Raw genomic sequence first — 25,931 nt, forward strand, 5'->3', positions numbered from 1 at the left:
CGGAAGAAAATGACTGGGAAAGAGAGGCCACAACTAGAGTCTTATTTCAGGCAAGGAAATTAATTAATTATGATGCACTGGAAGTCTGAAGACCCCCCCCCCCCCCCACGGTGGGGGAATTTATATACCAACACAGGGGTTTTACACTTAAATATGAGAAACTGTGGGCTCCTTGCTGGCTGTCCTTGGGCTTGCCCCAGTGGATCTGATCATGGGTCCACTGCTCGGACTTAATGCTGGGTAAGGGGGGGGCGGCTTCATATTGAGAACATGCCACATCATGAGGGCAAGTCTGGTCAACGACTGGAGGTCTGGGTCTCAGTGACATAATGCCTCTATTACAACTGTTTCGGTATCTGTATAAATGGCCGACTCAGACGGATCTGTGTAAAATGGGTTATGTAATGTGTTGATAAGAGTGGCAACGTAAAGTGTTAAATCTTTAATAAAATTATTTTTGGATATACAGTCCATTGGCAGGTAAAACAGTTCCCATACACAGTATGTATTTCAGCTGCATATTTCACGACTTGCCTGAAGTCCAGCTTTTTTTTCACCTCAAGTATATCTTTATGGAGCAAATGTATTATTTTTTAAATGGAGAAAAAAAAAACACAACACACATCAGCAAGCTAAAACCAGTTAGAAATAAAATAGAAAACATGAACAAACCTTGAATCATTTCACCAATTTTGTTGCAGATTCCAGCAGCAAAATCTCTACAAGGAGAAGGTAACAATATCAATTGCTAAACAGCAGCATATGCATTGGCAAGTTACACTATTTATACATGACATGTTGGCTTCCCAGTTCTAACCTAAAACACACCACTACCTATTCTAGCCCCCGCACCCCCTCCCTAAACACTTACTGTCAACAATCCAAGAACTGTTCAGGCTACAGCACCGATCCTGTTATTTCCTGATCTCACAGGAGACACCAATAGGCTCCCGCTGCAGTCAAACTCCTTTGAGGAGGGAGCAGGGGTGTGGCTTACCAACACTGTGTTTGTCTATGAACACATACAACCAGGATTGGGAACGTACACACCGGTGCCCCCATTGCACATGGCTTGCTGTGAGGGCACACAGAGGAAGAAGGAGCAGAGAGAGGCAGAGAAGGACTGCCAAAGAGGAGGTAGGTGACGGCTCTAAGCCATATAGTTGCACACAAAGCAGGCAAATATAACCTCTTTACAAAAAATAAATAAAAAATTATATATATATATATATATATATATATATATATATATATATATATATCCTTTAGTATCACTTTAATGCAAACTTGTTAAGAAACCACTAAACTGCATTAGTCGTCATATCACATGTATAGTTAGAACCACTGGTAAACCCAATGGATCACTCCAACAATCTCCATCCTCCCACACTTAAAATAAATATATGCCAACATTGTAAAAATTTTTTCCATGTGTGACACTTTAAAAAGTGGTATTAAACCCAAAAGCAAGCATTTACCATATTGGAGCTTAGATATTGATATCTGCATTAGCAATTATATTGATGACTGAATTCATTTTTTTATGGCTTTCTTTTATTTTCACCTGGTGATCCAGACAATAAGTTTGTTCTTAAAAAAAGTATCCCTTTAGAGTGCTGAGACAAACCATTTACCACCGACAGGGGTGCTTGCAATGATTTTTTTTATTTATTCCTGTAAACCCTTTATCCCAAAAGATGGAAACAAACCGTTGCTGTAAATGAAATTTGAGTTGGAGTTTGGCTTCAATTTGTTTGTGTATCTAAATATGCTAGTACATCCAACACGCCCGCCCCCCAGAATAACAATGCTGCCGTCCAAAGATGCCCCTGTGCTCATTCAGAGTGGGGCACTAATATAAAAGGTGTTTTACTGACCAGATCATCAGGTGAAAGCAGAGGCAAAAAGTCTAAACAAAGAAAAAAAACGAATGCAGCCACCACATCAAAGGATTGGTAAGCTGCAATATATTACAGTTTTGGCTTTGGGTTTAAAACACTTTAAAAACCCTTATCAGCCATCAGTTTGGAGTTCTAAATGTTCGTATGTGCGTGTATGTGAGGGTGAGGTGGGCTCAAAGTTTTTTTGGGTGGGGGTTTAAGTGCTTGGGTGTAAATGTACGGCCACCAGATCACTTCCATCTAAAAGTCAACAATCGGCTTGTCATATTTACACCTTTGCAAACTGCATCAAAGTCAGAAGGTCAGAGAGTCAAACTGCTGAATCAGAAAAATCAAGCTTACTCTCTGTTGAGGGGGGGAAGAAAAAAATCTTAGGGACTGCCCACATAACTGTAAAACTATGGGGCCCATGACAGGAAATAACTGGATTAGGTCCCAAGACACTAACTGCATAAAAAATATTTAATTGGCCAAGCTAGCTGCAGACTTTAAAGCCAATGTCAGTAGACTTGATAAAAACTGTTTGAAGTAATGTAACTGGACTCCCACAGAGATAGTTTTTTTTCACTATATGTATATGCACATGGGTGCATAAGTGCATACAGTGGATAAAATAAGTACTGAACATCACCATTTTTCTAGGTAAACAGATTTCTATAGGAGTTATTGACATTAAATTTTCACCACATGTCGGTAACAACCAATGCAATCCATACATGCAAAGAGACAAAAACAAATAAGTTCAGAAATTAAGTTATGTGTAATAAAATGCAATGACATAGGAAAAAAGTATTGAACACGCTAACTGAAATGTATTCAATACTTTGTTGGTAATGACTTCAGGGGGCCTCCTGTATGGAGAAACTAGTCGCATGCATTGCTCAGGTGTGATTTTGGCCCATTCTTCCACATGGTCTTCAAATCTTGAAGGTTCCATGAGCCTCTTCTATGAACTCCGATCTTTAGTTTGTTTCATAGATTTTCTATTGGGTTCAAGTCAGGTGATTGGCTGCCCATTCTAGCTATTTTCATTCTTTGAAACCAATTGAGGGTTTCCTTGGCTTTGCGTTTGGGATCATTGTCTTGCTGAAATGTCCACCCTTGTTTCATCTTCATCATCCTGATAGATGGCAGCAGATTTTTATCAAGAATGTCTTGGTACATTTTTCCATTCATCCTTCCTTCAATGATATGAAGTTTGCCAGGACCAAATGGTGAAAACCGGCCTCACATCATGGATGTTCCCACCTCCAAACTTCACTGTTGGTATGGGGGTGTTTTTGTGCAGTGCCATTTGACCTCCAAACATGGTGTGTATTATGTCATCCAAAGAGTTCAATTTTGGTCTCATCTGACCAGACTATATTCTCCCCGTATTTTACAGGCTTGTCTAAATGTTGTGCAGCAAACATAAATTGAGCTTCAACATGCTTTTTCTTTAGCAATGGGGTCTTGCGTGGTGAGTGTGCATACAGGCCATGTCGGTTGAGTGCATTACTTATGGTTTTCTTTGAAACAATTGTACCTGCTTCCAGGTCTTTTGAAATGCTACACAAGTGTTCCTTGGCTCTTGGACAACTCTTCCGATAAATCTTCTCACCCCTGTCAAAAATCCTGAGAAGAGCACCTGGTCACGGTCAGTTTATGGTGTAATGATGTTCTTTCCACTTCCAGATTATGCCCTCAACAGTGCTCACTGGAACATTTAGAAGTTTAGAAATCCTTCTGTAACCAATGCCATCAGTAAGTATTGCAACAATAAGGTTGAAAGGGTCTTGAGAAAACTCTTTGCTTTTTCCCATCATGAGATGTCTGTGTGTTACCTTGGTAATGAGACAAATTTTTATAGGCCATCAGTTGGGACTGATATGAATTTGCACTGACAAGAGGCAGGATTTCTTCCCAATTACTGATAGACTTCAGCTGGGGTCTTGGCTTTCCATGCCTTTTTTAGACCTCCCTTAATTTGTGTTCAATACTTTTTCCCTGTGTCATTCTATTTTATTACACAACTTTGTTTCTGAATTTTTTTTGGTGTCTTTGTATGTATGGATTACATGGGTTGTTACCATCATGTGGTGACAATTTCATGACAATAGCACCTTTAGAAATAGATTTACCTAGAAAAATGGTGATGTGTTCAATAATAATAATTTTACCTGCTGTACTTATACTCTATACTCAAACTTAGCATGAAGATGCAGTCTTCGAATGCTAATAATTTACTAGTAATAGCGCTATGCCTAGGATGCTTTGAGGGTAAATATCATGACATGGTTTACAGAACTTGTAAGTTAGAAGAATATGGACTGTTTGTTTTACGAACTGTGAAAATCAAAATACAACTGATTACATTTAAAAAAAAAAAAAAGCCCTACCAAATATTCCAAGGTGTTCTCCTGTTCTAGAAAAAAAAGATTTGCTTCCACCTAGGGGAGATTTTCCTTAATCTACTGTTCTGTCTCCTGTACAGGAATTAAGAGAGAAACTCCCCAAAAGTGGACACGGATACCAATAAATAACTGGAAGATGCTCTAATTTATTCCCACTCTGTTCAATAGTAGTAAAAGTTTTCAAATGGAATTCCCCTTTAAATTTTAAATGAACCCATGTTGAAACATAGCAAACTTCACAGTGTAGAGCAGTGATGGTGAACGTTGGCAACCCAGATGTTCTGGAACTACATTTCCCATGATGCTCAGCCACACTGCAGAGTGTATGAGCATCATGGGAAATGTAGTTCCAAAAAATCTGGGGTGTCAAGGTTTGCCATCACTGGTATAAAGCATGTTATACCCATATTTAGGGTGTAACAGGCAACATGGCGCCAAGCTGATCATCCCACTCAAAAACAAATTCCTCTGACAACATGGGGGGGGGTCAGCCTACTGGAGGCAGCTGTCGGTATTGAATTTAGCGATAGTGTGTGTGGCTCTTCCCACAGAGCTGCGTCATTCATTCACAGAGAAATTTGAATAAAGAACAGACTTGTTATTAAGATTACACAAGTTCAATGATTACTGCACCCATAGTCCATTGGCACTTCCTCCAGCTCTCTAATGGAGATCATCGAGTCAGAATATATTGAAGACAACCCACTGCCAAGTAACTAGCATTTTTAAGAGGTCAACAATGGCAGCTGTCATATTTCTTTACTCTATCCTAAAAGATTCTTTTGCTTAATGTTGAGATTTGTGTACAAGTCTTCTTTAATACAGAACAACAACTGAACACTTACTTTGACTGTGCAGAAAAATTGGCGGCAGCAAATATTGCAGCCTCCACCTCCACATTATCGTGTGAATCCAAACTCTGGCGTATACTGTGATGAGCATTCTTTCGGTCGGGAATTATGGAAGCCAGACTACCCAACATCCTGACACAAATAAAGAAGAGAACATGAATAATTTACATAATGTCCTATACGTTTATATAAAAAACACCACCCGGTTCTCTTTATAAACACAGGCACTCACACAAAAAAAAGTGCATAAACTGGGGGCTGTGCAATTTCAACACAATATCAACCTATTCCAGCAGTCGCTTTGGAATTATTCAGAATTGAATAAAAAATAGTTATCTAAAAAGATCTCTAAAAACAAAAATGTTATATACAGACCTAGCAGCACTAATCACTTAATATAAACTCCGATATTATTTGTATGTGACAATTATTATATCAAGTGTGTATAAAATTAACAGTCAAAAACGTCCATATAAAATCTATATAACAAATATTTGTCCACAGATTATATATTAAACAAGAAGTCTCTTTATGTTGCAAGATGTTAATTTGCTACTCCGTCCACATCATATACAGATCAATTCACAATATTGGTGCTTAAAAAGCAGTCTATAAACCTTCTAAAGCAGCCTTCAGAAGAAGGTCCATCTTCCACGTCTGCCCGGATGGGATGTAGGAGCCACTCAGGTGATGCTCCGGCTCTCAGGATGAGAGGGAGTCCCCCTCTCCTCTCCACCTCCGCTCCCTGTGCATCCAGCTTCCACACTACCGAACTCAGCCGTCCGCCCATTGCAGCCACCCCACCCTCTTCCTCTCAGATCAGAGCGCAAGGAGTGCAGGGGGGGGCATACAGTGTGGTGGGCGGAGGTGGAGAGGAGAGGTGGACTCCCTGCACACTCAGCTGCGATACGCCAAACTCGCTGTACTTCTCTCCCAGCCGGAGCCTCGGACACAGCTGCATCCTGAGAGCCGGAGCGTCACCTCCTACATCCCATCCGGGCAGACATGGAAGATGGACCTTCTTCTGAAGGCTGCTTTAGAAGGTTTACAGACTGCTTTTTAAGCACCAATATTGTGAATTGATCTGTATTATGATGTGGATGGAGTAGCTAATATATCGCAGGAGTTTTTTGATATGTCTGATTGACCGGCTGGTTCTGGTAAGAGCAGTACCAAAGGGGAGCCTTATCTGTCACACATCCCCTTGTGTGTGTTCTTTCTGCACGTGTGGAGGTGAATTGGATACCGTAGATGGGCTGTGGCGCACCACATCTTGCAACATAAAGAGACTTCTTGTTCAATATATAATCTGTGGACAAATATTTATATAGATTTTATATGAACTTTGATTGTTAATTTTATACACACTTGATATAAAAATTGGCACATACAAATAATATCGGAGTTTATATTAAGCGATTAGCGCTGTTAGGTCTGTATATAACATTTTTGTTTTTAGAGATCTTTTTAGATGATGTATAATTTACACATTTATATTAAAAGTAGAAGTGCGGGAAGTAAGAAATAAATACACGCATACATACACATCTACATGGCTGCAGCATCAGTCCGATGCTGCAGCTGTCCCCAGCCAGCTCTAAGCCTGAGAACTGGGCGATTATGCGACAGCTGTTCGTCACCGCTCTCTGCTCTGCCCCTTCAGTGCTCACTGGAGTGCCAGGCAATGGAGGGGTTGTGAGCAGCAGGCTCAGGCTCTCAGCATTTTTCTGAGCTGCCATTATTGTCCGGATACATCCAGAGATTGGAGCAGGCCTGTGATGTCAGCCGACAGACAACTTTATCCAACTGTTGGCTGATTCTGGGTCACAGGACTTGCAAAAATAAGTGCAAAAGCTTTGGCCATACTTCCCTTTATTAAAGATAGAAAACAACAGAAAGGAAATGGCAGAAAGAGGTCAGCAACTGCAGCTTTTATATTTCTCACAAAAAAGTTTTCTTTAAAAAAAGTGAATGAACTAGGATTGCACCTATATCAGATTTTTATCAACGAGTACAAGTACAGGTACTTTTGGTCAAGTACTCGCCGGTACCGAGTACCGATATCTTTGCGGTGCGATCTGAGCTCATACAAAATGATCATGCTCAAATTGCACTGCAAACAATCACATTTGATTTGAACAGGAATGTTGTGCGATTCCTGTCCAAAACGCATGCGGGGTCCCCATTGCTCCTGTGTGAACACAGGCTGAAGTCGCTACGACAAGCCTGGGTTCACACCGGAGCGGTGCAGAAAACTGCATGAGATTTGGACAGGAATCACACCGCGTTCCTGTTCAAATTGCATGCATATCTTTGCAGTGCAATTTGAGCCCCTTCATTTTGTATGGGCTCAAATCGCATGGCAAGGGTATCAAAGCATTTTCACAAGTATGAGTATTAATGAAAATATACAGTTTTGGCACCAATACTGGTATCGGTGCAACCCTAGAATGAACCAGTTGGGATTCTATCAGTGTACTCTGAGCAATATGTCTGCTTCCCCATAAAGACTGAAAGCCGTTTGTAAGCTTGCAATGACTTCACTATAAAGGCCTAAAAATACCAACTACTGGTAGAGTGGCTGCATACCACATGACATCCTCGAAAATTGTTTTCCAGTGTACTTGTGGGCTTGAGAAACCAGTTTCACAGGATTATAACATAGGCATGTTCCAGTGCTCACACTCATGCTTAGTTCACTTAGAGACCTAGCACACGAAAAATCTGCAACTCTGTATCGTGCAAACAGTGCCAAAGCTCTCAAAGTCATGTTGCAGTTACCTCTTCCTGGTGCCTTTACCTTTCAATTGGCTATTGAGGCAACCCATCAAACTTTGCAGCCAATAGGGAATTAAAGGAAGCAGGCCATGGTTACTAAAGGATCCTGTCCCAGCACTGATGATACTGTAGCCAGTTTAGTAGCTTTATTTAGCAGGCCCACACATCTATTTTTTGCTGTGAACCTAAAAATTTTACTGTTTGCCTTTAAAAAAAAGAAATAACAATAAAGTAGTAAAGTATTCTTCCTCTGATATATGTAGCACCGGTTCTGAACCTGTATGAACAGAAACACAAGTCATTCAAACTTACCGCAATGTAATCGCACGAGCCACCGGGTCATTGCTATGTATGACAGAGAAGATTCTCTTCACAAATTCATCCACATTAAGGATTTTCTCCAGGTGCTTCTCACTCTGCTGTGTCACTTTCAGTACACACAGTCGGAGAAAATTGTTCCTGCATAAAGAGGCATTTGGTTCATTCAAGCAGAACTTTACTCTCTCAATGAGCATTGACAATTTTTTTTTAGTATATATATATATATATATATATATATTTTTTTTATTGCTTCATGTAAATAAGACACATTAAACAATATGCATATCACAAAATTGGATACATATAAAACATATCTTACATCAGAAGCCACATGCATTAGACAGCAACTCAACTTGTAGTGTAAAATACAGTTGGACAAGGTGCTCCTAACGAATGAATGTCTGTGTACACACACAGAAAAAAAATAAAATAAAATAAAATAAAATAAACTTCAAAATTCAGTAACACCCACCCGCCAGGCCACGCCTCCAATGCATTTAATCCCACCCACCAAAGCTTACTCATGGGTATTGCGGGTGGACAGAGTAAAACAAGTTTTGGGCATGGCCTGGTGGAGGTCCAGGCTGAGACTGCCACTTGTTCACACACAGTGGGTCTTGTTTTGATGTGCGGCTCCCGGGACCTTCAGTTCTCATCTACCATTGTCCGGAGCGTGGGCGCTATCCTTCCCGGCCAGCACTCACAGCAGCAGGCATAGGATTACACTTCCTTGCAGCCTGAGCGTCTCACATACACACCATGGGTTCCCAAGTGTCATTAACCTTTTTTTAATGTATTTATCTATAAAAATAGGCAGTGTACCGTTTATCAGAAGCTTGCAATTATTCACGCTTTCTAAATTTGTAAATACCTGGTTGATCTTGCCATTTTACTGCTTGATTGTTGGTGGCAACCTTATATCTGCCGATTCTCCCAGCTAATCGTTGCCTCATGAGCATGCTCTGCAATTGTATTCAGAGGAAGCCTGACACCACAACACGTGACTCCTCATTAGCTATAGGGGAGGCTAGAGCAACTAGATGAGCATGTTCTCCTCTCTCCTGTTTCCTGCCTGATCGTGTGTCATCTAGCAGGGAGAGAGTGCAATCTTTGTTCTCTCTACAGTGCGGCTCCTGTACAGACAGCTGCCATGTCTGTCTTGTTAATACTAAAGGGCTGCACGGACAGTAAGGAAAAGCTGGAGGGGGAGAGAGCAGACTGCATCTCCTCCAGGCTCTCTTCTCCTCTCCAGGCCTCGGCTGTGCAGGCTGTGTCCTTTCCCATTTACCCCTGCCCCAGCTGAGCAGCTCCTATATTAACAAGCCAGCAACTGTGTGTATAGGGATAAAAGAGTTGCACTGGCAGGTAGGGGGAGAGAGAGAACATAGTCTGCACAGCCAAGGGCTGAAGTGATCAGGAGAGGAGAAGGTTCAGGCTGTCTTCTCTTACCCCCTCCTTGCCAGTGCATCTCCAGTATTAACAAGCCGGTATCTGTGTGTACAGGAATAGGGAATACAGCTGGGTGCTAGTGTAGGGGCAGCTAGAGCACTTTGGCGTATTCACCTTCTCCCTGCTTCCCTACATGATCATTTTCTCATCTAGAAGGGCAGATTTAGCCGGGCTTGCTTACTCCTCCACCAGCTTTCAGAGCACGGCAAAGAGAGATCTGCAGATGTCATGTAACTGTGTTATCTGGGACCATTCTAAATGCAGTTTAAACACTTAACTTGCAGCTCCCAATCATTCAAAAACTAGGTAAAGCTGACTTCCACACACTTTTTCACCCCCCTTGCTATCATGGGAATATTTTTTTTTCCTTTCAAAAGCTTATAACCTTTTTTTGGCCATTTGACGGGGCACTTCCGCGGTATGTCATATCCAGCCACCCGTTGGTTCCTGAGATATAAGCGTCATTAATCCCAGGAGTCAATGAGCAGCCTCCGCAATACAAGTGTGCAGCGCTTTGTATGTGGGGTGCATGCACGAGAACTGGAAGTGCATGCTGGGTAGCCAGCAGCACCGTATAGCAAAGGGAGCTACGAGTGGGCTTCAGATACCCACAATGAAGATGGGAGCGTGCTTGTTAAGGAGGTGACAGTGAGTAAATTGCAGATCTATCCAACCAAAAAGAGTTAATTTACTATACAGGCCGGAATGTATTCTATAAGATACAACCATCGCGGAGGTGTTTTATTTATTTATTTTTTTTTTAAAGGCTGGAACTCAACTTTAAATCTTCTCATGAAAACTCTACAAAATGATGAAGAATAGCAGATCATCTTACAGATGCTCAGAAGCCACTTACCCAACTCTGAACACATCGGCCAGCTTGAGAAAAGCAGAGTTGATGAGGATGGGGAATGGATACTTTTGAAACAGTCTTGGAAAACGGACGACGGCTTCACACTGCTCCCCGAGCTTCCCAGATCGCAACCCTAAAATACAGAACATATACAATACGCTGATAAAGTGTAAAAGAAAGCATGCACCTTCACCCACAAATGTTTGTTTAAAGCGGGAGTCCACCGGGACTCCGCGTTTTTTTTTTTTTTTAAAAGCCAGCAGCTACAAATACTGCAGCTGCTGACTTTTAAAATAGTGACACTTACCTGTCCAGCGCGCCCGCGATGTCGGCACCCGAAGCCGATCTCTAGATCGACACTCGAGTGCTGCCGCCGCCATCTTGGGTATGGGAATCAGGAAATGGAGCCTTTCGGCTTCATTTCCCGGTTCCCTACTGCGCATGCGCGAGCCGCGCTGCGCAATGAGGACGGTCCCCGCTGCCTCTGGGATCTGTGTGTTTCCCAGCAGGCAGCGGGGCACTTGCGGGAAGGGGCGGGCACTTGCGGAAAGGGGCGTAAGTTACGCCCCTTTCCGCAGAGAGCTATCCCGGAAGGATAATCCAGGTAACTGCACCCCCCTCCCCCCTGAAAGGTGCCGATTGTGGCACCAGAGGGGGAAGATTCCGATGAGCGGAAGGTCCACTTTAACCACTTCAATACCAGGCACTTTTACCCATTCCTGCACAGTCGATTTTCATGCAACACTGCACCCCAAATTACATTTATCTTTTTTTTTTGTTGTTGTTCGTTTTGTTTTTACACACAAATAGAGCTTCATAAATTTAGGCCAAAATATATTCTTCTACATTTCTTTGGTGAAAATAACCCAAATCGGTGTACCGTATATTGTTTAGTCTGTAGGAAAGTTATAGAGCCCACAAACTATGGGATATATATCTGAAAATTGATCAATCCTGATGTACCGATGTCCCATCTCATGTCTTGAGACCCTAAAACACCTAGACAGTACAGATAGCTCCCAAAAGGACCCTTTTGGAAAAGAGACTGTCTGAAAAATTTAGTAAGAGGCATGGCATGTTTTTATTTTATTTTTTTTAGATACTGTCACCAGCGCAGTACAGACTCATCTTACAATTGGTGTGGCGGTGACTAGAGACACTGACTGGTGACAGTGTGTTAAAAAATAAATAAATGATTATTTTTTGATAGTTTGTCTTGTGTTCAGTGCTCTAGTATGATCAAGTGTACCTCATTTACACATCCCCATATAGGGAAAACTATTGACATTAAGGGATTCTACACATGTCAGAGTACATATGTGATTTATATCCTTAAATGTCCATGTGGGCTATATTATCACTCAAAAAAATTGCTCTATTTGTTCCCCACAGTTGGAGTTACAAGTTGCTAATCATTTTAAAACAGCGTGGTCACACTGTAGCCCAGTTAAGATTTATGGTACTTGATCACATTTTACAACTGAAGAGAGGGGGAAATAGGGAGTTAAAGTTACAACAGAGGGAAGTAAAATTGGATTTCACAACTTGATACTATTTATCTCAGAGTTTTGAATAAAGATTAGTTACATCTTTTTATAAAAATTGCTTAAATATGTTAAATATTTCGTTTTTTATTTTTTTTCCAGATGTTTGTATGGATAACCAGAAACATTGTTTAATTGTTTATTTCCTGACGTTAATCTCTTTTTTTGCTTTAGGCTGGGTTCACACTGGTACAACGCGACAGTCATATGACTTTGCCCTGCGACTTGAAGTTCGACTTCAATGAACGGGATCTGACTTTGATCCTGACAATACCAGACACTTTGTCTGGTATGAATCTTTAGGGGAAACTTGACACCAATTAAAAAAAAAAAAAAAAAAAAAAAAAACAGGGCATAGGGTTCCCCCTTCAAGAACAATACCAGAGCCTTTGCTCTGGTATAGATTTTAAGGGGAAACCCCACAGCAAAAAAAAAAAATAAAAAAAATTAATAAAAAAAATATATATATGGCGTGCACCCACCCCCCCCCCCCCCCCAAGGCATACAAGACCCTTATCTGAGTATGCAGCCCAGCAGGTCGGGGATGGGGACGAGCGAGCCCCCCCGAACCATACCAGACCACATGCCCTCAACATGGGGGGGCTCTTCTTTGGGATAAGGGCCTCTTCCTGACAACCCTTTTTAGAATCTGGGAGCCCCCTTTAACAAAGGGGCCCCCAGATCTCAGCCCCCCACCCTATGTGAACATAGTACCCCAACCCATTCACCTGAAAAAAAAGTGTCAAAACAAATAACAGCAGATAGGTTTTTGACAAGCAGCTCCGGCGTTTCTTCTCCTTCTAATTCTTTTTCCCTCCGGTAATGTCTTCATCCTCCAGTTCTTCTCCCTCCACTGACGACATCTTCCTCTGGTTCGGTTCTTCTCCTTCCTCTGCCTGTTCTCTCTCCACTGTCTTCTCCCAACTTCTCCCGAAGCAAACTCCTGCTGTAATGCTAGGGCCGCCATGTGCAGTTACATATATAGCCATGAAGCGGGGCACCCTGGTGACGTCATTCAGAGGCCAAGCCCTTGTGACAGCATCGCCCATCATGCCCCGGGCGGTGATGTCACAAGAGGACCCCCATGTTGAGGGCATGTAGCCTGGTATGGTTCAGGCATCGCGTGGGGGGGGGGGTGTTCCCCTTAAAATCCATACCAGACCGTCATCAGAGCACAAGTTGCTTGCCAAAGTTGGATCAGTTTTAAGACGATGATCTGATTCGAAGGGCTGAAGATAGATAAGATGGATCAAAGTCGGACCAAAGTAGTTCAGGAACCTTTTTCAAAGTCGGATTGACTTGTGTCGGACCAGTTAAGAGCTTGCATAGGGAACCATTCATTTATACACGTCATGCGGCTTGTTTGTCGTACTAGTGTGAACTCAGCCGTAAGTGAAGATTATCCAGCGATGCCAATTTCCAGTTGATGAGAGAAGTTGCTACAGTGCCTTGCAAAAGTATTCACCCCCGTTGGCATTTTTCGTGTTTTGTTGCTTCACAACCTGGAATTAACATGGATTGTTTGGGGATTTGAATCATTTAATTTACTGAACATGCCTACAACTTTGAAGTCTTTTTTATTTTATTTTGAAGCAAATAGGACAAAATAACAGAAAAAAAAAAAAATCAATGTGCATAACTATTCACCCCCCTAAAGTCAATACTTTGTAGAGCCACCTTTTGTGGCTATCACAGCTGCAAGTCGCTTTGGATAAGTTTCTATATGCGTGCCGCATCTTACCACTGGGATTTTTGCCCATTCCTCCTTGCAAAACTGCTCCAGCTCCTTCAAGTTGGATGGTTTGTGCTTGTGAACAGCAATCTAATTCTGACCACAGATTTTCTATTGAATTGAGGTCTGGGCTTTGACTAGGCCATTCCAACACATTTACATGTTTCCCCTTAAACCACTCAAGTGTTGCTTTAGCAGTGTGTTTGGGGTCCTGCTGGAAGGTGAACCTCCATCCTAGCCTCAAATCACACACACAATGGTACAGGTTTTGCTCAGAAATATTCCTATATTTAGCACCATCCATCTTTCCCTCAACTCTGACCAGTTTCCTAGTCTCGACTGCTGAAATATATCACTGCAGCATGATGCTGCCACCACAATGTTTCACTGTGGGGATTGCATTCTTTGGGTGATGTGATGTGTTGAGTTGGCGCCAGACATAGCGTTTTCTTTGATCGCTAAAATGTTCAATTTTAGTCTCATCAGGCCAGAGCACCTTCATTTTGGGAGTCTCCCACATGCCTTTTCAAACACAAACTTGTCATTTTGTTTTTTGCTGAAAGTAATGGCTTTCTTCTGGCCACTCTGCCATAAAGTCCAACTCTCTGGAGCGTACGGCTTATTGTTGTACTATATACAGATACTCCAGTGTCTGCAGTGGAACTCTGCAGCTCCTCCAGGGTAAGCTTAGGTCTCTGTGCTGCCTCTCTGATTAATGCCCTCCTTGCCCAGTCCGTGAGTTTTGGTGTGCGGCGGTCTCTTGGTAGGTTTGCTGTTGTGCCATGTTCTTTCCAATTGGTTGTGATAGAATGATGTCCACACAGGTGGACATCATTTCACTAATTATGTGATTTCTGAAGGTAATTGGTTGTACCAGAGCTTTTTATGGGCTTCGTAACAAAGGGGGTGAATACATACGCACATTCCAATTATCAGTTTTTTATTTCTGAAAAATAGTTTTATGTATATATTTTTCTAATTTTACTTCACCAACTTAGACTATTGTGTTCTGATCCATCACATATAATTCAGATTAAATAAAAACATTGAACTAAAGGCTGCAATGTAACAATATTGGTAAAAAAGCCAAAGGGGGTGAATACTTTTGCAAGGCACTGTATATAATGAATGTGATCAGAACCTGATTTTCATGCTTGCCATAGCTGATGAAGGACCTTGATAGATACAATTTTTTTGATTTCTCTTTAATGAGCTTTTTACTCTCTTAATAAATTTACAAGGTACTCCAGATTAGACCTTTATTTACTTAGTCATGCAACACTGTACCCAAAGAAAAATGTTAAAATTTGTATCAATTTTTGAGACAAATAGAGCTTTCTTTTGGTGGTATGTAATCTGAACTCAGGCTTTTTTTTTCGCTACATAAATGAAAAAAAAAATACCAACAATTTGGGAAAAACACATTTTCTCTTAGTCTGTTATAGAAATTTTGCTAATGATCTTCATTCATAAATTTAGTCCAAAATGTATTCTTCTACATTTCTTTGGTTAAAAAAAAAATAACCCAAATGAGTGTACAATATTTAGTCTGTGTGGAAGTTATAGTCTACAAACTATTGTATGTGCGGACGGCCTCTCATTTCTTGAGGCCCCAACATGCCAGGACAATAAAAGAAGCCCCCAAACGACCCCTTTTTGGAAAAGAGATACACCAAGGTATTTAGCAAGGGGCATTGTGTTTTTTTTTTCTTCTTCACATACTGTCACCAGAGCAGTACAGTGTCACTTTATGACTGGTGTGGCGGTCATCATGGTTGGTGACTGTACTGCTCTGGTGACAGTATATATCAAAAAAAAAAAATTATAATCTAACATACCATCACCAAAGCAGCATTGTCACTGTATAGCAGTATTGTGAAGCTGATCAAGGTTATTTTTTATTTATTTTTTTTACACTAGGATTGCTTATTACAGTGATCACTGTATTGATAATTTTTACAATGTGAATGGCATCCATTCATGTGCCATTGTGATCAGCCTTGTGCCATGTGATCACTGTGGCCAATCACAGGGATCACAATAGCACGTAGTGGCTATGAATGCCACACCATCGTTAGCAACTGATGTGGTCACTGTGATCACATGGTGCCAGGGCCAATCACTATTGCGCAGTACAACGATCTGCGTTCCAATGGGTCATGTGGACACAACGGGTCACAGATTGTGCTGATGCACAAGCAGGGTGACATCATACGACACCTACCTAGGATAACAGAGCTCTTGCCCATCTATATTATTATACTAGGTCGGGTGGGAAGTGGTTAATAATACAATGTGTGTCATTGCTGAGTGTCCAAGCCTTCGTACTGAGCTATTTTTAGCGCCACTTTACCGTCGTTTTAGCGGCGGTATTCGACCACTAGCAGGCGTTTTTCACCCTCGCTAGCGGCTGAAAAAGGGTATAGCTGCTGCCCCATTGATTTCAATGGGCACGAGCAGTTTAGGAGCGGTGTATACACCACTCCAAAGATGCTGCTTGCAGGAGTTTTTTCAGATGTCCTGTCAGCGCACCGCTCCAGTGTGAGAGCCCTCGGGTCTTTCACACTGGAGACACAGCAGCGGCTGTTTCAGGGCGCTTTGCAGGCGCTATTTTTAGTGCTGTAGCACCTGCAAAGTGCCCCAGTGTGAAAGGGGCCTAACACTGAAGGCAATTTTCCCTTTTAGGAAGTGAAGACACTGGGGATGATTTACTAAAACTGGAAAGTGTGAAATCTGATCAGCATGGTAGCCAATCAGCTTCCAGGTTTAGCTTGTTCCATTAAACTTTGGAACTAAAACCTGGAGGCTGATTGGTTTTGCACTCTACAGTTTTAGTAAATCACCCCTGGTTTGTGTTGCTCGCGCTCTCTCTATGAAATGAGGACTGTCTGTGTTGCTCTCTCTCCTCCATCCACAGACCAGGCCTCATACTCTCCTCTACCTTTATCCAGCTCCATCAGGGCGGAGTTGGCGTCCAGCTCCTGCTCCCCATGGCCGGCATCAGCCAGAAACGACCTGCTTCCACCCCCGCCGGCCGCCATGGCTGCTCTATCCCTCCCGGGCTCTCCCCACACAATTCAATGTAGACCGGCTGTACGGATTAACATGGCAGCCGCCATGACAGTTTCACAGCGCATGCTCCATCATGCGGGCCGCTGCACCCTGCAGTCCTGGGAGCAACTTGTGATTGGCTATCATGGTTTTGGCGCTCGCTTTCGTGTAGGTGAGCTGTGGTTGGAGGAGGCGCTGACCAATGTGCGGCGCTGCTGCCATTTCGCGGGAGAATTATCTGTAAGTCGGTCTTGTTTCGCGGGAGATTATTGTGAGTGAGGAGAGGAGCGGACTGTACCGGGTCTTATCTACCGTCCGTTCACCGACCATGTCTCTCTTCCTGAGTCTGCAGCACCGGGCCCTCTGGACAGACCGCGGTAAGTCCTCTTACGAATTAACGGGAGACTAATAGAGCTGCCGTGAGATAGTGGGGGGGTCACATGTTGTATCCCAGAGCAACGAATTAGAATCCTTGTTTTATAAATAATTCTGATCTGCAGAAATAAGTAAGGAAGTGACTGGCTGCTGTGTGCAGCATGAAATCAAAATACCCAAGCAGAACTATGGGCAAAACTTTATATATATATATATATATATATATATATATATAATTATTATATATTTTTTTTTTTTTTTTTTTTTTGGATACAGCAAAGGAGGGTTATAGCCGCTGTCAGGATTATTTTCCGCCATCTCTGTCCCATGAGAGATTTCCTTTCTTCCTGGTCCATAGCTAAACAAGAAGTGAGAGGAAATCCCTACAAATTAAAATGAAGTTCTACCCCAATAGTCGAAGCTCCGCTTACCTGCCTTCTCCCCCTCCAGTGCCACGTTTGGCACCTTTTGGTGAGGGGCACCTGTTTTTGGCAGGTACCCATCCTCACTTCTGAGGGCCCTTGCCACAGTGACATCACATGTAAATTCAGTCCTTCTCTTCCTTCTCTCGCCACCGGGCCATTCAAAAAACACGATATGCGCAGTAGGGAACCGGCTGTGAAGCTGCAAGGCCTTACTGCTGGTTACCCTTAGAAGCACCCGCAAGCCGATGTAGAAATCGGCTGTGGTGATGACATCGCTAGGGACAGGTAAGTGTCCTAATATTAAGTCAGCAGCTACAGTATGTGAAGAAGGCTGGACCTCTTTGGGCAATCTCTTGGGGACCCCTAGCTCACCCCAACTTGTGTCTCTATTGGAAGATTTCCCCTCCTATTGTTTTTTGGCTTTTCCCCAGAAAAGGTTTTTTTTTTTTTTTCTTCTTTCTTTCAGTGATAATGGTAAACAGGACAAATGGAGAGGTGCCTCTCCCTAATGGGGGCACAGACAGCAATATAAACTGACAAACGCTCTAATCCATCTCTACTCAATCCTAAACCGAAAAAATGCCCTTGCCTTTAGTTATACTTTTAAAGAGGAAGTAAACCCTGATGGGTTTACTTCCTCTTTAATTCCCTGCAAAGGTAAAGCATAACGGATTACTATGCATCTCATAGTAGTCCATTATGTGTCACTTAGCTGACACAGGAGCCAGCGAAGTCACCGCTGTCCCCTGTAGTTCCGAGCATCCATCTTCTTGGTGGGTCTCGCTGCTCCGGTGCTGTGATTCGCCGGAGCAGCGATGACGTCACTCCCGCGCATGCGCACGGGAGCCGACACTCGCGGCATATCGCCGCGATCTGCCTTACCCAGTGCGCCTGTCTACGGCGCCTTACCACAGTGGTGACTGTCTTCAGGTAAATATCTCCTAAACGTATAGGTTTAGGAGATTTTTCTTGGACCTACAGGTAAGCCTTAATCTAGGCTTACCTGTAGGTCAAAGTGGTTTGTAAGGGTTTACAACCACTTTAACTGCCCTGTCTTATATAGACGTGTGATCTTAGTATCATTGTATACATACTGTATGGAATGTCTGTATGGAACACTATTTTAGTGTATCGCAATCTAAAAAACAATGAATATAATGTAAATTACCAATCCTTAACCACTTCCAGACTGCCGCGCGCTGATGTATGTCCCTACTTTGGGGCCGGGTATCGTTCTGGCAGCAGCTAGCTGTCTTAACCTCGGTATCCCCGTGTTCGGCCGGCGGTCCAGTACAAAATAAAAATGGTCTCTGTGGCAGATTCACCACAAGATCACTTTTATGCTATGGTAGGAGAGGGGCTTGTCGGAGCCGGCGGAGGAGATCGCATCTGTCCCCTGGGCTGACATGGAGATGAGTGAGGAGAAGATGGCCCCCTACACTTCTCCGTGAAACTGCAAGGCAGAAACAACGACATAATGTCACTTCCCTCTTAAAGGGGCATTATTTTTTTAAATTACACTTTTTTTGATTTTTTTTTTTTTTTTTTGCATTTTAGTGTAAATATGAGATCTGAGGTCTTTTTGACCCCAGATCTCATATTTAAGAGGTCCTGTCATGATTTTTTTATTTATTTTTTGCCCTATTGCAAGGGATGTTTACATTGTGTGTGTGTGTGTGTGTGTATGTATGTATGTATAATGTTTTTTTTTTTTTTAAAGTGTGCTTGTAAGACCGCTGCGCAAATACGGAGAGACAAATTATTGCAATGCCCGCCATTTTATTCTCTAGGGTGTTAAGAAAAAAAAAATCGTATGTTTGCGGGTTCAAAAGCGACGGTTGCATTTTTTTACATTTTTTTTTGTCTTCATGAACACAGCCATTCATAATGCAAAGCTTGCTGCCTATTGCGACCATGTACGGCAACCTGTTGAGTTGCATTAGGTGGCTTATGTATAGCACCTACAGTACAGCAGTCCGTGACATTGTTTTTGTTAGAGGGTTAACAATGTGGATAGGGATGGGAGGTTATGGGATGCCAACTTCAACAACTTCAGGGACATCTTCCTATATACAGTCTCCTTCACTTGCCTTCTGCACATTCTTGTTTACTCCAGCTGAATCACTGTAGGATAATCTGACAGGCTCCCAGTCCGATTGTAGCTATATAGCCCTTTGTTTAGCAAAATTGTGGTGAAACAGCTTGTCACTTGCCAATGCTACCAGCGCCATCTCTTCAGGCACTGCCAATCTACCTGGCTGCGGCTGTCTCTGTTCGCCAGCCCACGCGGCTGTCTCTGTTCGCCAGCCCACGCGGCTGTCTCTGTTCGCCAGCCCACGCGGCTGTCTCTCTTGAGATCTCTCAGGGAAGGATTAAGATTTGAGCACACCGCTATCTTCAGCGAGACTGGCTACATGTGGCAATCTCCCCCCTTGTCAGTCCCTAACAGTGCTGATTTACTCGCTGTCCAGTTTTTCAGGTAATTTGCAGTAGAGCATGTATTTTTCTGTTGGACGTGTGCTTTTTTTTTTTTTTTTTTTTTTTTTTTTTAACACTGATCCAGCTGTGACACTTTCCTGTCTTAGGGTGCCTCTACTCTGATAGAGGAGCAATGGAAACCTCTCTGGACAGCAGCTTTGTCAGTCGGGGGAGAGAATAATGTTATTGGTATTTAAAGCTTTGTTTATTTTTTCCTTTAACAAATGTTATACTTGCCTGTTCCTGTGCAGTGGTTTTGTACAGAGCAACTCCGATCCTCTTCTTTTGGGGTCCCGTGCTGGCACTCCTGGCTCCTCCCCCCTCAAACAGTGCCCCCAGAGAAAGCCGCTTGCCCTGGGAGCACCACTGCCTGCTCGCTCCTGAGCTGCTGTTCTTCTATCCATGCATAAGAAACCCAGAGCCATGGCTTGGTTGCACCCCCCCCCCCACGCTTTTTCCCCATTGGTCCAATGTGCTCCTGCTGCTCTCTCGGCCAAAGAGGAAGTAGAGTCCCAGGACAGCTAAGGCTATCCTAAACATCGCTGGATCAGAGGGAGCTCGGGTAAGGATGATGTGGGGCGCAGGGGGGGTGCTACACACAGGTGTGTGGGTTTTTGTATGTATGTATAGGTAAAAAGCCTTTAGAACCACTTTAAGCCGGCCATAGATGAGTTGAAATTCGGCTGCTTCAGAAATCTGTAAAACGTGTGCACATGCTGTAGTGGGCTGGTGAGAATTCTCCCGTACTGAAAATTAGTCACCTGATGCTTTTGCTCATCCACTGGCTTTAATACGGTACTTTAAAACCCGATTCGGAACATTCTCTCTTGCAGAGGGACTCCTCCTGCGTGGCAAAGGGTCAGCTGCTTGTTTAGCTCTAGGGGAAATAGAAAATATTTACTAACCTGATCCTCTGCTTTTCTATGCCTCTAGTCTGTCCCCATAGCACATAATACACTATGCTCTTGCTGTCTAAGGTTGTGTGACCTCATCATGATTGATGCAGGGTACATAGGTGATGCCAAGGGACTGTCCACTGCTGGTGTATAGGCATGTTCCATCTGCTGGGGTTGCAGAGGATTAGGTGTATAAAACGGCTTTTAGGCCTCATGCCCACAGATGTTTTTACAGTTGCTTTTTTGAGCGTTTTTTGCAGCATAAAAACGCCTCTCCATGTTAGCCTATGGCCTCATGCCCACCATGGCGTTATTGAGCTGTAAATGGCATAGCTGTTTTTAAGCTGCAAAAAAAAACGGGACCAGTGCGTTCTGAGGAACCAGCACTAGAGCTGTAAAAATGCCAGGCATCAGCAAAAGGTGTTAAATCAGTTTTAACGCTGTGTTGTTGAGCCTCGTCCTGTGTTTCTGTCTCTATTCAAAATCCATGATTCCCTATGGGAGCCCATTGATTTGAATAGGTCGAACCACAAGTTGGATCAGAAGGATCTGACTTGTGGTACAACTTGTGTGCTGAGAATCTTGAGGTGGGAACCCAGCAACATTTTTATTTTTTATTTTATTTATTTTTTTTATTGCGTGAGGTTCCCCCACCAAGACGATACCAGACCCTTCGATCAAGTATGGATTTTAAAGGCTAGGTTCACGGCTGTGTGCGAGAGCTCATTTAAATGGGCTGCCATGCCCCGACGACACACAGGCAAGAAGTCCCTGCACTATTTTTGAAATCGCTGCCCTCACAGGAACCTCAGTACCCAGTAAAGTTGTAATTTTTCACTGCGAGCGGCGTGCCATTACAATTAATGGCACCCTCCTGCTGGTCCCCTGTTTCTCTGTGTGGGTGGTTGCGGCTGCTGTTTTTGTGCGGGTCCCACAGTGGCAGTGAACTTAGTTGAACAATGTGGAGACAGCCCCACTTCAAGAATTTTCACATTTCCAGCAGTATCATGGTGAACAAACATGGCTGCCCCTCATCAAGGAAGTAGATGTTGAGGACTTTATAAATATTTATGGAGTGTTTTTGGACTGTCATTTGAAGATTACGTGCAATTATGGAAGGGATTATCCTCTTCTTCCTTTTTTACACAATAGGTTTAGTGTCATTTTATCGGTGATGTGTGATCGTAGAGATACATCTTCAAGAGGAAATGAGCAGAATCTGAATGAGGATAGACAAGTTGGCACAAATTAGAACTGTTCTCCAGAAGTTTTAGCAGGACTTGTACTATTAAACGGCTAATTTTTATAGCCCTTTGTTTGCTTATTTTATTGATTTGCATTGAGTAATATCCTGGTGTTAAAGTTCAGCGAAGAAGGTCTAACTTTATTAGCATGTCCAACCAACCTCTGTCTACGACCAGCTTCAGTCGGTTGGCAGAGGTAAAATTAGAGGTTCTATTTTGGCGTTCTGAAATATCACCATATTTTCAGCGCAACAAGTTTTTCACTATAGATTTCTTGTTTTTAGGGAGCAGCTTATAAGAGATCACTCAGTTAGTTTTGAATCACAGATTATTTATTTTGCATCACACAGTATTGCAGTAAGTGGCGCAGAGTTTATTTACAGCTGTTTTCAGCCATATGCAACATCTATTTTGGCGTGGCCTCCATTTCTTGCATATTGATAAAGTTGCTGCCGACTGAAATCCCAAACAAATGTTTGACAAGTAGGGGGTGGAAGAGTATTTCTAACTAGTTGAGAGGCACATGTCTCCTTGGCATTTTATGCGGTTAGACCTGTTTGGAATCCTATTAACACAATGGGCCCTTGTAGTTAAGATCTTTGGTAGGACTTATTGCCTGTAGCGATCAATCAGGTACTCAGTTTTATAGGTCTGTACTGCACTTTTCCAATCTCGGCTAAAGGAATAGTTTTTCTTGCACTTTATATAATGCTCTTCAGACCTTTTGGTAAGTAACCTTTAAAGCCTAGTACACATTGGCCAAATGCCCCCCCCCCCCCCCCCCCCCCACCCTAAGACTGATGATGTGTGTATGTACTAGGCTTAAGGGTAAGATGTATTACAATAAGCAAATTAATCTCCTCCCATATGTTGGGATCTAAGTGTGGTTCACACAGGAGGCATACCACGGGGGTGAGGAATAGTCCTTTATTATAGCATAGGGGGTTACACCTTGCCCCAATACATACTCATCAATGCCAGGCAAGGGGTTGCAGTCATGTAGAAGTCAAATATTAAGGCAGTCCCCTAACTCGGAGATGAGCCACTTGTCTAGTGTATGCAGAGTTCCTCCAAAAGATAGTGTCCCTGTGTCCTACACACTTGAACACGTGCTTGTGTTGCATTAGGAACGTGCAGAGCCTATGCTCACTCCACCAGTCAGCGTTCCTCTGCTACCCCACTCCTAGAGCCAGAATGGGGTACCGCCAAGCACATAGCGCGGACCTCATAGTGCTCTATTTAACCCTTGGTTCCTAGCGATCAGGCCATAAATCTTTGTAATGCTATTCTGCTCCCAGGGACCGATTGAGACAGACTGGACTCCTGGGGAGGGAGCCATAACATCGGACCCTCAATAACATTGGACCCTTTTGCTACCAGAGAATCTGTCGCTTTACCAAGTACCACGCCAACGACTGGTTGCAGTGTAACCTCTTGTCATGTTACCAGAACCATTTGTGTGTCGTTGTAGACGCATCCCTTTTTTATTGTCAAGACTCCACATGCACCCCTTGTCTAACTTCAGACCAAGCTTTGTGCGGTGTAACAACTTTATCTGAAGGTTCGGCATGGTAAAATATCCTTTTACTAACAGTTGCTGCCCCAGAGTACCTGGGTAAGTAAAGTCCTTATTGTTGACGTCCATAGTTGGCATGACTTGACTGGAGAAAACCATGGCTTGGATGTTTTCCGAGAGGCTGGTGCTCTGTGGACTAACTAGAAGTCTCAGCAAACCCGCAAGGTTCTTGTCCTTTAGCCCGTTACCCAGCATTTTGAGACCTGAACCTTCGCCTTTTATATGTCGCAGGAAAGGAGGCAGGACCCCAACAAAGCCTGCAAACGTGAGCCAGAAATGCTGAGCAGGGTAAATCCCTTCCACCTTAAAGCAGAGCTCCATCTGGGGAAAAACAAATAAAGAATTGTCAGCAGCTAAAAATACTGTAGCTGCTGACTTTAAACAAAAGGACACTTGCCTGTCCAGGGATCCTGCAACTACGGCACCCCAAGCAGAATCGTCCATCAGTTATGGCTGTAGGGCTCGCATTGCAAGTAAACTGGCAGTGAAGCCTTCAGGCTGTTCTGCACCTCAGTGGCTGGGGATCCTCTCTCGCAAGACTAGGTTTATATTGATATATATACATACCTTAGTGATTAGGGGGGTAATGTGCATGCCAGAGTTGCACTGCACTTTCTGTTTGGTTCCGCCAGGTCCTGGAAGGCAGCAGGGGAAGGAGGATGGGCTGGATTTGTCGTAGAGTGCCGTACGTCAATCTTGCCCAGGAGTGGGTAACTGTCAAAGTGCTAAATGTGGCAGTGGAGGAGGGGGGCATCTGGGATGTGAACAACCGGAAGTTCTCCTATTGGGTGGATACAGTCGTGGTCAGGATGCCACCCTATCGGACAGCTAACAATATCATTAGTGACTGGATTTGCTAAGTGGCATTGGCCATCAGGTGAGAGGTTACACAGCTCAAAGAATGGTTGAGAATGACTGACTGGTCTAGATGGTTTCCTGCTGTCCAGGTGCAGCACAACATTTGTCTTCACCCCATGGCTTTCGACCAGTAGTGCCCCTCTTGAAGCAGATCTGTTTGGCTTTCTTTTCTTCATCTATTCCACCCCAAAAAAAGGTCAGCTTGGAATTGGCTGCGTCCGGTAGTGTAATTTTATATATATATATATATATATATATATATATATATATATATATATATATATATATATATATATATATATATATATATATATATATATACACATATATACACACATACACACATACACACATACACACACACACACTTTTTTTTTTTTTTTTTTTTTTTCAGTGTTCTAAATCAAGACTGATGTAAACATGTTTGGTTTCTATTTGTTTGGATAGCTGCTGGTGCTTTTTCTTTACTATTGTTTTCATTTGTTGTAGCGTCACAGAAGTACCCTCTCCAGAATTTGCTACCAGGCTTCCAGTGTGTCAGACAGGATGAACATACTTCTTATGGTCAGGTTGGGGTACCAGTACCACCATTTGGTTGCTCGTTCAGTGCAGGTGAGGCTTGTTTTGAATATTGCTTGCATTAGATAAGTTTCCTTTTCCACTACTATTGATTGGTGCATGCTCCCTATCGCAGTCCATGTTATCTTCACACCTATGTAGCATTGTAAGGCCCCTTTCACATGGGCACCTCCATCTTGCAGATTCTGCTTGCTCAGCGGGGGATCACTCTGCTGATCCCCACTGCGCAGGTAAATGACAAGTTTTGTCTGCCCCGCTGTGCAGAGTGTACATGGCTGCCAATCGGGACCCATTCAGTTAATTGGGGCCAACCACTCTGCATGTGTGCCACAACTGCATCCTTCTGTGGGGAACCAAGGGGTTAAAGTGGTGGTTAAAAAGCAGCACAATGCTGCCTGCACAAGTTGCAGGGCACTTGCGTAGTGGCCTCATTCACTTGAATGTGTCATGCTGGACAGGCGCTACACCCACCAACCATGACAGGGCACATAACCCCTGCTGTGATGTGTGTACACCCCTGGCCACAACAGCTAAAGGGGGTGGAGTTGGGGGCAGTGGTAATAAAATAAAAAAAAACGCCTGAACTATCGAGTTTTTCCACCATATGTAGACCTTGTACTGTTTTCT

The 25,931-nt window shown here is 43.1% G+C and overlaps 2 protein-coding genes across 2 annotated transcripts in view; one reads left to right on the forward strand and one right to left on the reverse strand.

Annotated features, from left to right (window-relative positions):
* Nucleotides 1-16,970, reverse strand: part of INTS7 (integrator complex subunit 7) — a 128,701-nt gene extending 111,731 nt beyond the window's left edge. Inside the window, exons 1-5 of the mRNA XM_077485738.1 lie at nt 16,764-16,970; nt 10,550-10,679; nt 8,236-8,382; nt 5,140-5,277; nt 673-719 (exon numbers count right to left, since the gene is read on the reverse strand). Of these exons, the coding sequence (XP_077341864.1) occupies nt 673-719; nt 5,140-5,277; nt 8,236-8,382; nt 10,550-10,679; nt 16,764-16,863 (562 nt within the window). The 5' untranslated portion in view covers nt 16,864-16,970. The remainder of the gene's footprint in view (nt 1-672; nt 720-5,139; nt 5,278-8,235; nt 8,383-10,549; nt 10,680-16,763) is intronic.
* A 109-nt stretch (nt 16,971-17,079) lies between these two features.
* The window catches only part of DTL (denticleless E3 ubiquitin protein ligase adapter), a 44,230-nt gene continuing 35,378 nt past the window's right edge, over nt 17,080-25,931 (forward strand). Inside the window, exons 1-2 of the mRNA XM_077485739.1 lie at nt 17,080-17,250; nt 25,215-25,337. Of these exons, the coding sequence (XP_077341865.1) occupies nt 17,202-17,250; nt 25,215-25,337 (172 nt within the window). The 5' untranslated portion in view covers nt 17,080-17,201. The remainder of the gene's footprint in view (nt 17,251-25,214; nt 25,338-25,931) is intronic.

Source organism: Lithobates pipiens, unplaced genomic scaffold, assembly GCF_037356315.1.
Source record: "Lithobates pipiens isolate NorthernLeopardFrog02 unplaced genomic scaffold, aLitPip1_a1.2 Scaffold_18, whole genome shotgun sequence".
Classification (NCBI taxonomy): domain Eukaryota; kingdom Metazoa; phylum Chordata; class Amphibia; order Anura; family Ranidae; genus Lithobates; species Lithobates pipiens.